This window comes from Micromys minutus, assembly GCF_963924665.1.
Source record: "Micromys minutus genome assembly, chromosome: 16".
NCBI lineage: Eukaryota > Metazoa > Chordata > Mammalia > Rodentia > Muridae > Micromys > Micromys minutus.
Window position 1 is genome coordinate 14,385,012 of NC_137985.1, and position 14,328 is coordinate 14,399,339.

At 40.0% G+C, this 14,328-nt stretch overlaps 1 protein-coding gene across 1 annotated transcript in view; it reads right to left on the reverse strand.

The window, feature by feature from the left end:
• Nucleotides 1–14,328, reverse strand: part of NAALAD2 (N-acetylated alpha-linked acidic dipeptidase 2) — a gene marked incomplete at both ends in the record, with an annotated part of 48,904 nt that overhangs the window by 31,530 nt on the left and 3,046 nt on the right. The window contains 5 exons of the mRNA XM_080930626.1: nucleotides 4,303–4,489; nucleotides 6,004–6,129; nucleotides 7,648–7,749; nucleotides 8,500–8,686; nucleotides 14,207–14,318. Of these exons, the coding sequence (XP_080786752.1) occupies nucleotides 4,303–4,489; nucleotides 6,004–6,129; nucleotides 7,648–7,749; nucleotides 8,500–8,686; nucleotides 14,207–14,318 (714 nt within the window). The remainder of the gene's footprint in view (nucleotides 1–4,302; nucleotides 4,490–6,003; nucleotides 6,130–7,647; nucleotides 7,750–8,499; nucleotides 8,687–14,206; nucleotides 14,319–14,328) is intronic.

The following is a 14,328-nucleotide window of genomic DNA, read 5'->3' on the forward strand; positions in this document are numbered from 1 at the left end:
ACGAAGGAGTTAAGAACATTCAATGGAAAAAGGACAGCCTCTTCAACAAATGGTGGTGGTTCAACTGTCAGTCAGCATGCAGAAGAATACAAACCGATCCATTCTTATCTCCTTGTTCAAAGCTCAAGTCCGGGTGGATAAAAGACCCCCACATAAAACCAGGCACACTGAAACTAATAGAAGAGAAGGTAGGGAAGAGCTTAGAACACATAGGCACAGGGGAACATTCCTAAACAAAACACCAATGGCTTATGCTCTAAAATCAAGAATTAACAAATGAGACCTCACGAAATTGCAAAGTTTTTGTAAGACTAAGGACCCTGTAAAGAGGACACAACAGCAATCAAAACATATTGGGAAAGGATCTTTACCAATTCTACATCTAAAATATTGGGTTAATATCCAATATATACAAAGACTCAAGAAGTTAGACTCCAGAGAGTCAAATAATCCTATTAAAAATGGGGTATAGGGCTAAACAAAGAATTCTCAAGTGAAGAATATTGAATAGCTCAAAAGCACCTAAAGAAATAGTCAACATCCCTAGTCATCAGCAAATGCAAATCAAAACAACTCTGAGATTCTACCTCACACCAGTCAAAATGGCTAAGATCAAAAACTCAGGTGACAGCAGATGCTGCTGAGGATCTGGAGAAAGAGGAACACTTCTCCACTGTTGATAGGATTGCAAGCTCGTACAACTGCTCTGAAAATCAGTCTGGTGGTTCCTTAGAAAATTGGACACAGTACTATCTGAAGACCTAGCTTTTCTACTCCTGGGCATATACCCAAAAGATGCTCAAAAATATAACTAGGACACATGCTCTGGATGTTCATAGTAGCCTTATTTACAATAGCCAGAAGCTGGAAAGAACCCAGATGTCCTTTAACAGAGGAATGGATACAGAAATTGTGCTACATTTACACAATGGAGTACTACTCAGCTGTTAGAAACCATGACTTCGTGGAATTCCTAAGCAGATGGATGGAACTAGAAGCATCATCCTGGGTGAGTACCGAGCACACATGCAGCACGTGCACACACAACACTTAAAAATGTGAAAATTAAAAACATTTCTGCGTATAGAGGTGCATACCTTCAATATTAGCACTCAGGGAGCAGAGACAAAAGGATCTCTGCGAGTTCAAGATCAGCCTGTCTACATAGAAAGTTTTTACAATAGCCAAGCAAACAGAGAGAACCTATCTCTGGAAAAAATTAAGTAAATCAAAGTAATTTTAAAATTCACATGGTGTAGGACCAAAAATCCAGATTTTTTTAAAAAGGAGGTCCTATGCTTATGTATATATGAGTAGCACTAATTGAATTCAGTGGGTTATTAAATAAAAGATTTCTAAAGGTAGATAAGGTGGCACATGCCTCTAATCCCAGCATTTGGGAGGCAGAGAGAGGCATGTGGATCTCTGTTAGCTCAGTTAGGCCAGTCTGATCTACAGTTCAAGGACAGACTTTGAGAGCTTGTTTCAAAAAACAGAGAAACCAAAATCATGAAGTTGGGAGGAATGACACAGGAGAAAGCCTAGGTTCAGAAAAGTCGGGAGAGGGGAAATGCAATCAAAATATATTGTATGTATATTTGAAATCCTCAGTGAACATATGGAAAATATACTGTAAAAAGAAGAATTTGAGGATTCGCCTACCTATTAGAATGCAGCACTAAATAGTATCACTATTGACCAGGCTGTAGCAAGTATGCCACCAGTTGGAAATTTCCTTAAAACATTATACATCCACCATTGTATTTTTCTCTTTGATTTCCAAGTATTTAAATAAGGAACATAAAAGCAAATTATATAAATTACATAAAAACCTAAACACATTATTATAGAAGCTTCTAAACAGCAACAACACAAATGCCCAGCAGGAAGTATACGGATAAACTATGGCATAACCTATCAATTCAATAGTAGAAACAAATAAGTAAAAACATATGAAAGGATGTCTGGATCTCAAACTGGTAGGCTAGGGGAGGTGAGTCCAGCCTCGGCAGCACTAGCTGGCGGCTGAGGAGTCAAGGCTGTGGAGAAATCAACCATGGGTACAGAAACAGGGGGCGAGGATGGGGTGGGGTACGCAGGGGAGGTTTGGCCCCTGAACCTAAACTCCTCGGGATGCCCTGTGTCTGGGCATCCGTGTGCTGCCTGCCCACTGCTCTTTCTTTCCCTCCCAGCACTTTCTTCCCTTGGCTTTTACCAGGTTCTCTCTCTCCTTTTAGGTCCTGCCTGTGATCTCCTTGCCTCACACTCTTCCTCCAGCTTCCTTCCCTGGATTTTACAGCCCAGGAAAGTTTGGTACATCTCCCCAGTCCCCCAATCGGGTCAGCCAGACCCCGAGTAGGGGAGTAGTATGGCCTGAGAGTCCGAGGGGAGGGAAGCTAGAAGCTGGTTTCCCTGATAATTTCCCCTCATCTGTTTTTGATTTGGAGTGGTTGGATTTGTGTGTGTGTGTGTGTGTGTGTGTGTGTGTTGAGGTGGGCAGTGTTTAGAAAAAGATGTGGGAACGGAGTCAACCCTCGTACAAGATCCAAGGGTTGCTTGTTACCAAATCCTTGGTGTGTGTGGAGTTCAGGGCGTCAGGAGGCTTGGCCTTTATTCCCACATTCAAAGTTGGAACCTCCCCCTCATAAGAATGGGGTTTTAGTATCCATTTGTGGCAGAAATCCTGGGAGGGAAGGAACCCTTTCTCCAGTTTTCTTTTCTCTTTTTTTCTTCTCTTTTCTCTTCCTTTTCTTCTTATTTCATGTTTTTAACTTTTATTTTGACAACCCATACACCCTTCCACAACACCGAAAAATCAAACTCTCAAAATCCTCCAACTTGTATGGATTGACTGATGAAGGGAGAGAAAGCCAGTTTTGCTCTATGTTGTTTGAGGTGAAGTGAGTGGTTTTTCTTAATTTCTTAAATGGCCAAAATGACAGCTTGACCCAGGTTGCTTTCCAGTTTTTTAAAATGTCTCTTCGTGGCACAAGAGCCAACGCAAAACTGGTGGCGGCTTACAGTGGCGGTACATCTGCGGCGGCGGCAGGTCACCACCACCACGATCTTCACCACCTCTACACCTTCTCTCTTGTACACCCAGGACAGCAGCATACTTCTTCGGCAGCTGCGGCCGCAGCCATGTTAAACCCCGGGCAACAGCGGCCATGTTTTCCATCACCCGCACCAGGCGGGCTCCTGGACCGGCTGCAGTAGCGGCTGCTCGGGTACAGCTGGCACAGTTAAGGCGCACCATCATCAGTACTCGCATCATCCACAACAGCAGCTGGACACTGAGCCGGATAGACCTGTTGGATATGGAGCCTTTGGTGTTGTCTGGTCAGTAACAGATCGAAGGATGGAAAGAAAGTAACACTCAAAAAGATGTCCAATGTCTTCCAGAATCTGGTCTTTTGTGAAAGAGTCTTCCGGGAATTGAAGAAGTTATTAAAAAAAAAAAAATGATAATGTACTCTCTGTCCTTGACATATTCCACCCTCCACACACTATTTTGAAGAAATGTATCCTAACCAGGGAATGTGAAAAGGGGGACACCAAAAAAAAAAAAAAAAAAAAAAAAAAAGAGGAAAAAGGAAAAAGAACTGCTAATGTCTCAAAAGTAGACCAAGGATTGCCTAGAGATAGGTACTGAGGAAGAGAGAATTGCAAGAAAGGGCAGAAGAGGAAACCGAAGAGATCGGGGCTACAGCTATTATCTTTCTGTAGAGACAGACAGCTTCACATATGCCAAAACATGTACATTTAAAGTAACTTCTTTGCTTTTCCATTTTTCATATTTTCATTATTTGAGACAGGATTTCTCTTTGTAGCTTTGGCTGTTTTGAAACTCTGTAGACCAGGATGGACTCAAACTCACAGAGATCTGCCTGCCTGTGCCTCCCAAGTGCTTGGATTAAAGGCCATTTAAAGTAACTTTTAAGAACTCATTAAAAAAAGAAATGTATAACTAAATAGCAAATCCTTAGTCAATTTAGAACTAAAACTTATAAGATTAAATTCTGTATTATTTTAATTATGAATGTCACGTTTTCTGAACCTCCATCCTGCTTTTTAAAAAGAAAAGTCAGCCAATACCTCCTTCCCATGTCTACATCTGATGGAAGTTTAAAACCAAAAGAATACAGGAGAAATTACTTACTTCCTCGCAATCAAAATCCAAACAACAGAAAGCCATGTATAATTTTAGTTCTGTTCTAATTCTTATTTTAATGTGTCTTTGTTTTTATACACCTAAAATAGTGAGGAGGATTTTAGAGGAGTAAACTGACAGACCCCCATTACCTTTGGCTGGATAGCCTGGAGTGAGTGGATCGCCTGCCCCATTCAGATGTAAGACATTTCCTCTCTGGGCTGCAGCTCCAGGAAGGTTCCATCCTTTGGGATATGGCTGTACGTCAGGGGCAAAGTAGTCAGCTGGATCAGAGTACAGAATGATGCCCATGGCTCCAGCTAGCATGGCATTTTTGACCTGTAAGCACACAATATGAAACATGATGCAGGAGTACAATTTAATACTCGCTTTCAATGGTGTTGTTGTATGTTATCTTTGCTTTCAAGCTAATTTGCTAAACTTAATAAGTGGTCATTTTTATCTTACAAAATCCTAACTAAATTATCTGTTATGAACTGTTCTGTCATTCTCAAACCCTCAAAATTAAAAGTCTCCCGTCTTCTTTATACTTCTTATATATACTGTATATATTTCTATCACAGGTCAGTTCATAATATATTAAAATAGCTTTCACGTGCTTGTCTCCCCCATTAAAATGAGGTTGTTTGGTAGAATGTGACTAATGCTCTTAAACAACCATCCACCAAATTTTGCACATCATTGAGTAAGCACTTTACAAAGACTTATGTAAATAAATAGGTTTTCACCTCTATCTACAATAGACAGCATGTCCTTCACAAGTGGCTTTGTAAGCATCTATCCATCTTGATTTGCTAAGAAAATGGAACTTTATCATGTGAGAAAACTGAATTACTAATCGTCAGAAGTGTAGCAGAAGGCTATGCGCTCCACTGTGAGGAGAGCACTCTGCCACACCAGTGTCCCAGCCTTCTTGCAAATGCACTTGACTATTTTACCAACACTCTGAAAGAGCATTTTTATTAATCTATGTGACAAAAGTTATATACAGATAATTGAAGTATATGTAGAATATTAAAATGGAATCATTTATAGTAGTAGCATTAAAGTCCAACAAAGGAAAATACTTATTAACAGGAAGATGATTAGCTAAATTGTTTATTGCTTCTTAAAAATATTATGTCCACACTTAAATTAACGAGACATTTAATAAATGGTCATATAAAAATTGCTAGTATTGGTTTGCTACTGAGGTGCTTTCCAGTACAGACTAGGATCCTATGAACAACTCTATGAGATCGGTCTCATTAGCATCCCTATTCTGCTCAAGAGAACGCTGGCATAGAGAGCAAATGACGGGGAAAATGTATGATGACCCAGTGCCCACACGAGCCCTGAGCCAGGTGTGGAATTAGTGTCTCAGCCACTTGGCCACTACTATTCTGTACAGCTCTCAGTGTGTTGACATGGCTATGTCATGAGTGAGAACACTGTTACACAACAGTGTGTCAGTGTGTCTCTAAAGCCTAATCATAAAAGTCGCACAAGTGTCCATATGCACATATTTCGAATGCAAAAGTTAAATCAGGCGAGAACAACTAAAATTGGTTATGTGTAGAAAAGTAAGTCGGGTGATACAGAGAGAGGAAATGTTCCTTATAACTGATATAGATTTTCTTCTATTGACTTTTAAAGAGGAAATCCTACATTTTTAATAAAAGATATTTTTCCTGGAAATATCAAGTTACATAAAATAAAGTCTTCTGTGTACCATGGAAAACAACCAAAAAACAAACACAATTAAGAGAAACGTGAGAGAGTGAACATAATTGACCATCTATCCTTGTGAGATCGAACCTCTCCCCTTTCCTCTAGAGAAAAGAATACTGTACTTTGTTTCCTCTGAAGATTTTTCCATATCTTGCAATAACAATCTTGCCAGTGCAGTTGATGTTCATCTCTCTTTCTAGTTTGAAGAAGTCCTCAGTACGAGCATAGTTGGCATATACAAGCTCTCCCTACAGGAAAAATATATACGCAGATGCCTTAAAGAAGAAATTAAAGTAAGTTTGTTCTTCAAAACTGTATTGTCAGTTTTCTGTCCTTATTTAGGATGAACTATATCATCTGGAGCTCATTACAACATCTTTTTTCTTTCTTAAAGATTTATTATATTTATGAGTACACAATCATTGCCTTCAGACACACCAGAAGAGGGCATCAGATCCCATTACAGATGGTTGTAAGAAGCCAGGTGGTTGCTGGAAATTGAACTCAGGACCTCTGAAAAAGCAGTCAGTGCTCTTAACCACTGAGCCATTTCTTTAGCCCAAAACATCGTTTTAATACTTCAAGAAGCTCATTAAGTAGTTGACTTAGATATTTTACATAGTTCTTCTCAGAAGAAAATATCAGCAGGAAACATACGCTGCTTTGACAATCCCAACTGCGTGTTTGCATTTTAGTTTTCATCTTCTATTTTCAAATTTTTAAATAGTTTTTTCATATAACATATTATAATTAAAACTCTCCCTCTCCCTACTCTTTCCGGTTCTTCCTCCCCTCCCTTCCCATCTATATCCATACCCTATCTCTCTCCTTAGAGAGATAATAATAATAACATGTAGCAAAATGTTTTCTTTGCAAGGGCTTATTTGGGTTGGAGAGATCACTGCAGCAATAATATAAGACTGAATAAGATAAAGTAAAACAAACAAATCAGCATAGGATAACACAACAAAACAACAAAAAAGCCAAAGAAAAAGCACAATTAATACATATAGATGCAGAGATTCGTGTATTTGTACACACAGGAATTGCATCTAAACACAAAACTGGAAGCCAAAATATATATGGGAAGGACTTGTAAGGTCACTTTAAAAAGTAAAAAAGTCCTAGCGTAACCTTACGAGACAACCCCCCCTCAAAAAAAACAAAAAAACAAAAAAACAAAAAAACAAACCCACCCAAACAAACAAACAAACAAAAACCAAAACCAAACAAACAAAAATCCAAACCCCTCTAAAGGCGGAGTTGAATTTGCTTTGTATTTGCCATGCACTGCTGGGCATGCAGCTAACCTTAAGTGTAGTTTGTTTCCCTAGTAAGACTTTCTCAGGAAAAAAACAATTTTTCATTTGCAAGTGGCTATCAACTGGAGATGGCTCCTAAAATGTCAAATGTTTAATTTCCAACTGCAACATTATTTTAATAACATTTAATAACATTGAAAATTTGCACTGTAAGCAGTGGGGAACGCTGCTGAAAGCATCCATTGCCTTCCCTGAATTAAAGCACATTTCTCAAGTTTGTTGTTTCTTGGAGCTGTATCTTTTAGGGCATTTGTTTTCTTTGATTTTTTCCTTTTCTGATGTCCTTTTCTATAATTAAAAAAGTGTTTTTATTTTTTCAAGGTGTTCATAATACTGAATATCAAACAATGAATACACATATCTAGTCTCCATGTGAAGTCTCCTTAGTCATATTTCTCTACACAGGTATAGAGACATGCATGTTTGAAAATGTAGGGTTTTTACCTGTGGCGTGCCATGGGCTGAAAACGCATTATATGGCGGTATGATGTTGGTGACGTTCTCATATCCATCTGGCGGTGGTTCAACGTATGATGTTTTAAAAATCTAGCAAGAATTCAGACATGTCAAGTTACATAGAATAATTCCAGATCACAGGTAAGGCACTGCCCATCTTGACCCCTGAGTTACACTTGAGATGGCAAGACTTTGTAATTAACTATATAAACCCACCTACAACAGTGAGCAGGTCTTATATCATCAGGCATTTCCAGTGCTTTCCTCTGACTAGAACTTTTGTATCTTGCTTTCCATTTCATGTAGTTAAACTCTTATTCCCTTTTTCGGCTCATATATGAATTCATCCAGGAATACTTTTTATCTCCCTTTTTAGTCTAAATGATCTGTTTCCGTGTTGATCATGAACCTTCCCAGCACGTACCCCACTGGTTTTAAATGATTTATTCCTTTGTCTGACTCCCCTCACTCAAAGAAAAAGAGCTATATCTAAATCTTCAGCTTGGTCTGAAGAACTTTACCACACAGACACTGAAGAGTTTACAGTGTATCAACTTTTCTGAAGTGGTACTGCACTAATATAATATCAAACATCTGTTATTTGACTCTGTATTTCAATCAATGATAAAACAAGAAGCAAGCAATGAACTAGACACGGTTTCGTACACCTGTAATCCCAGAACTAAGGAAGCAGACAAGAGGATTGCTGCTAATTTGGAGCCAGTCTGGTTTATACAGCAGATTCCATGCCAGTAAGAGCTAAAAGGTGAGGTCCTGTGTAAGAGGCAAAGTGCAAGCCAGACATTACAACATATGAAACCTCCAATAATGCTACATCACCTCGACTCCATGTTCATCCACGATGGATACATAGTTTGCATTTGTCTCATTTGGGTAAGACAAGAGAACATCATAATGAACCAGGTTGGCTGAATCTAGTCCAAATTTCTTCCACTGTGTTTGGATTTTCTTGGCAAGCAGTAAATTTTGTTCCGTTCCTGCCAGATGAGGAAGTTTTGTAAAGGAACTAAAATGAGAGGAATAAAATTAAAATTAAGAGAGCAGGCAATCAAGTATCAATTATGTGTCAGACATAGAAAAATCTTACCTGGATATATTAATTTTTTTAGACATGCCTATTTATTAAAGGCAGGTTTAAGGGGCTGGAGAGATGGCTTAGCAGTTAAGAGCACTGACTGCTCTTCCAGAAGTTCTGAGTTCATTTCCTAGCAACCACTGGTGGCTCACAACCATCTGTAATGGGATCTGATGCCCTCTTCTGGTGTGTCTGAAGACAATGACAGTCATATACATAAAATAAATCTTTAAAAAAACAAACAAACAAACAAACAAACAAAAAAGGCAGATTTATTGTGAAGCTGCTCTCTGCAGGCAAGTTCTCTGGACCCAAGAACTGAAGCCAGGGGAATTTTCATGGGGAACGATCGGGAAGGGAGAGAGAAACAGAACAAGTGTATATACAGAGAGAGTGAGAGAAGAGAGAGATAGACTATTTAAAGTAATTAAGCACAACTGCAATGTCCTTGTTATCCTTCCTCCCTCTAGAAAGAATATTGTCCATTGTAAAAAACAATAGCACAGGACCAAATTAGAAAAGACCCCATTAAGAATGAGCTTCCTGCAAGATGGACACAAGCCACAAGCTGCACTGTGAAGCAGGCATTCTGCGCCAATGCCACTGCCCCGTGGGTCTCTGAAGGAGACCTCCCCCCACTAATCTGACTAACAAATTTCATTGGTTTGCTATGGAATATTATAGAAAATTATTTGTATGATTGATGAAAATAAAATAAAACACACTTGGGGCAAAAAAAGAAGAAGAAGAAGAAAAGAAGAAGAAGAAGAAGAAGAAGAAGGAGAAGGAGAAGGAGAAGGAGAAGGAGAAGGAGAAGGAGTAGGAGGAGGAGGAGGAGAAGAAAGAGAAGGAGAAGGAGAAGGAGAAGGAGAAGAACGTAACAGTTCTGTAGCAAGAATACAACAACCTGGTGTTTTATGAGTAATATTTTGAGGTAGAAGTCTCCCCACCCCCTTTGATTTTATTTTTACACTCAAGATTTTATTTCCCTCCCAGTTTCCACATCCCATATCTCTTTCCCACTCCCCCTGTCTCCAAAAATGTGGAGAGCATTTTGAGTGCCACTGGACAGTTGGTAACGGGAATTTTTTTACTTCACCAGGACAATCAAGCTGGTCCACAAAACAGGAATCTGATTCTGGTCCCATACTCAGGAAACTGGCTGTGATTAAGAACATTTGCATTTGAAGCTCAGGGTAAGGCACTTAGAATTTTAAGCTCCCAGAAGTACATTTACACTTGTAGCTCTGGGCAGGTTCAGTTGAGGTAGGTGTGGCAGTCTCTTTGTCTCTTGGGATCCCCTCTAGTCCCTGATCTTCACATCTGGCCTCCAGAAAGATGTTTACAGGATTTTTGATTTTTAACTTGCGAGTTCCCGGACTTGTTGGGAGCTATGTCCAACCCCCATCAGCTAAGGGTTAGCAGAACAGCCAGCTACCTCTCCTTGATTTAGGGAAATCAACATGCCTCCTTTGTAATATTAATTGACTCGGTCTCAAGCCTACACCACAAGGGTTCCTGTTCCTGCCTCGGGCTAACTCAGGATACAAACTTCACCCCAGGGGTTAAGCTTCCACCTAGCAGCTAGTGAATTTACATACTGCCTTTGTAACTGCCTTTGTATGTATCTGGAGTTCTGTTGGAGTAGGAGGTGGAGTAAAGCATTTTCTGGTAACAGGTATAACTGAATTGTGTCTTTCTTTTCAAACCCCCAGGCCTTCGCCCGGTTTGGGTAGATTAACTGCGGGATAGATTAACATCATGGGGTGCGGTTACTGACTCAGAACTGAAGTTATCTTTCTGCATGTAATTTAAGTGGTTTAAAAGAGGACTGAATAAAGAAGGCTTGCTTCAGCCTGAAGACTGACTGAAGTCATGTTACAATTTTGACTGTCTCTTTTTTTCTTTCAATCCTCGTTCCTGCCCTAGGAAATCTGTGGTTTGATCGAGCTGGACTTGGACACATGAGGATGTCCCTACCCTCCCCCCCCCCCCCCACCGTGCCAGACCTGTAAACTCCCCCTGGGGCCTCCAGTCTCTTGAGGGTTAAGTGCTTCTTCTCCGATTGAAGCCAGACCAGACTCTGCTTACATATGTGTTGGAGGGCTCACATCAGATGAAGTCTTAATGTTCACTTAGAGCCAGTCAGGTGCTCTGCATTCGGCCGGGATGTTTCATTGAAATTAAGGTCCAAGGACGTCTGTATTATCTAATGCTGTCTTGTCTGTGACATGAAAATCACAAATCTGTTGATTTGCTTTGGAGGATATTTTAATAGTTTTGTGTGTAACTCAGTCATAGCACCTTGATGACCCGGGAAACACAGTTAAATTATCGGTGAGATTCATTCTGCTTTAGGTTTAAAGATTCCACGCCCCCCCCATATCAATATGGAAGGAACAAACAATTTTGTAAATTAGTTTTTAAATTAACTAAAGAATAACCCCTTGATGAACAGAACAAAACCAAACCTATGGACATGAGGATGAATTTTCACTGAAAATCTAATACCTGCACTTTCACATTTCATCTCCATCCTCACAACCCTTCCTTCTTTCCACTCTTTTGCAAATAAAGGAACTGGAAAATTAGTTCATGTTTTTACAGCATACAGATGCTTGGGCAAGATTGTAAAATTAAAACTTTCTGATTCAGTATTTCTGATATAGTATTTCTTAATAATTGATGTGACCTCATTACCCCATTGCTAATAATGCTTTGACAGTCTTGTATATTCTAAACTATGACATTCAAACCCCAAAATACCTTTGCTCTATTATTCTACCTCTCAGACACATTCAGTGTTACTGTGCTCACAAGCTTCTGGTCAACAGCAGTGGACATTTCCACATTCTTTCCTTTTCTGTCTTTTTAGAATTTGAAAGAGGCCTTCTTTCCAGACATAAATATTTCTTCCTGTACTTGAATAGTTACCTAGCCTATCTGAAAATTTTAAATATCCACAAAACTTTAAATATCAAGCTCTAGAAATCTTTCTCCACATTATAAAGTGAAAACTACAGGCTACAGATGTTTAAATCAAACATTTCTTCTAAAAAGCACAAGTGAATTAAGGCAAGTTATCTTACAACTAGAGGACAACACATTGAGGCTAGGTATATTTGATTTATACTGCACATAATTATATTGGTTAGGTGTCTTAGTTAGGGTTTTGTTTCTGTGAAGACACATCATGACCAGGCCAATTCTAATAAAAGGCAACATTTAATTGGGACTGGCTTACAGTTTCAAAACTTTAATCGATTATCATCATGGAAGGAAGCACGGAAGGACCCAGGCAGAAATGATTGTGGAGACGGAGCTGAGATCTGATCCGAAGGCAGCAGAAGGATTTCCACACTGGGAAGAGCATAGGGAACTCCAAAAACCATGCTCACAGTGGCACACCTCTAACAAGGCCATACGTCCTAATAGTGCCCATGGGGAAAGCATTCAAACACATGAGTCTGGGTGGAAGCTATACCAATTCAAACCACCACATTTGGGGTGGGATTTCTCGCTTTGTATTTTGTTTTGTTTTCAACTTGACAACCTAGAGTCATCTGGACCAGGTAATCTCAGCTGAGAAATTACTTCCGTCAGACTGGAGTGGAGGTGCGGGGCCCTAAGGGACAAGGAGGATCTGGTGAGTCAAGCCCGTAATTACTGTGAGGGAAAAGAGAAAAGCGGAGCCAGAAATGGATGTACCTTAGGACCCCATTTTCTGCCATACCCCCAAATGGCCAGATAACTATATCACTCCTCAAAGGGTCTCTAATTGTGGACTCCATGATGCTAGGAACTTCCTGCCATACACCCCAAATGGGTGTGACAGCTGACCAGAGAACTATATCACTCTTCCAGGGGGTCTCCAACTGTGTGAAAGGACAACACTGACCGCAAATGGAAAGTAGCCGACTCATGCTGTGTTAATCCTACTTCACAAAAATGTATAAAGGGGGTGTGTTTTGGGAACTGGTCATCTCTCTGTCCTGACTACAGGATGCCTCCAGTATATTGGAATTACACCACCTCTTGCTATTCCATCTGCTCTCCATCTCTGGGTCTCTGTGGGTGTGGACACCTCGGACACTGAGCCCCCCTGGGGCACAAGAGAGGCAATTCTGTGGGGCATTTCTTTGATTAATGATTGATGTTGGGAGAGGGGAACCAGCCAGCTGTGTGGGCACTGCCATCCCTGGGCAGGTGGTCTTGGAATCAATAAGAAACAAGCTGAGCAATCCATGGGGAGCAAACGCATCCATGGTTTAAGCTTTGCTATCTGCTACCTGCCCTCACTGGCCTCAGTGATGGGTTAGCTCCTGAGAGTTGTAAGATAAAGAAAGCCCTTCCTCCCCCAAGTGACTTTTGCTAATGGTGCTTATCATAGCAATAGAAATCTGTCTATGATAATACTCTATTGTTGTGTTACTTTCTACAATGGACACATACTATTTTTGCAATTTAAAAAAGTTGATATATTTGTTTAAATAGAGATGGGGGTTGAACGCGTGCTTCTCATCTTTTAGAGGGTTCAGTGAAATAAAACACAGAAGTGAAGAGAAGAAGAAAGAAAAACAGACTGTAATGTTTGAGTTCCCCTTCATGCTCCGAATGGAATAGTAATTCGGTAATGTTCAAGTAAAGTACAAACGTATAGCATTCTCCCTTACAGGTTCCCTTCCACAGCTTCTCTCTCCTTTCACGAAGCACAAGTGTATCTCATGTTTGTTTCAGACTCATGACCAGAGAGAAGAGAGACCCTACTAGGACATGTGTGTCATTTACTATAATACAACTGTAACATCTCGGAAATCTTAGGTCTGGAAGCTATGGATTTTATGGACTGTAACTCATTAAATCTGATTTGTAAGTGCCACCATATTCTGAAGTAGCCTCAACATAACATAGTAACTGCCGTCCAAAAACAAGTTGAAAAGTCTACATTATCCTTATTGTTATGAGTTAGTACAGTGCTTAATCAAAAACAACTACATTTGTGAAATTCGGAAAATGCAAGACAAGCACAGCCAGATACACCAACCTCCTTTCTGCTGTCTCGAGTCTCCCACTGTCCTGACTCTTCCCCACAGCATGCACTACAGGAAGGGGTTTGGAGGGGAATAAGGTTTTTCTGTTAAATCCAGAATACTGATAAATCCATGCACAAGGAACACAACAAGGCCATTCAGTTCAGCCCAAGGTCGAATGAAGATGAAAGGTCTGTAAATGCACCAACCAGATACTTTTCTGTAGGGTGAATGTAGCCAGAAGAAAGGTCTCACTGCAACAGGCCATGGGTTTCAGCCCCCGGGGTACAGAGACATTTTAAAAATCATTGAAGTGATGAGCAATTTATAATTTCCATATAAATGAAGACCGGCCAAGTTTCTACGTACTTGTTCAAGCAATAAACACTATTTCTAAGATAAAAATGCAAAAGAGACTTACCGAAGAAAAGATTTAATGTTTTCAGCTTTCATTTCAGATAAGAATTTCTGTTGTATGCTTTGATGATAACCAGATGAAGTTGTTGTTTCTTTGAGAGGCTTAATGAACCAGCCTGGGGTGGG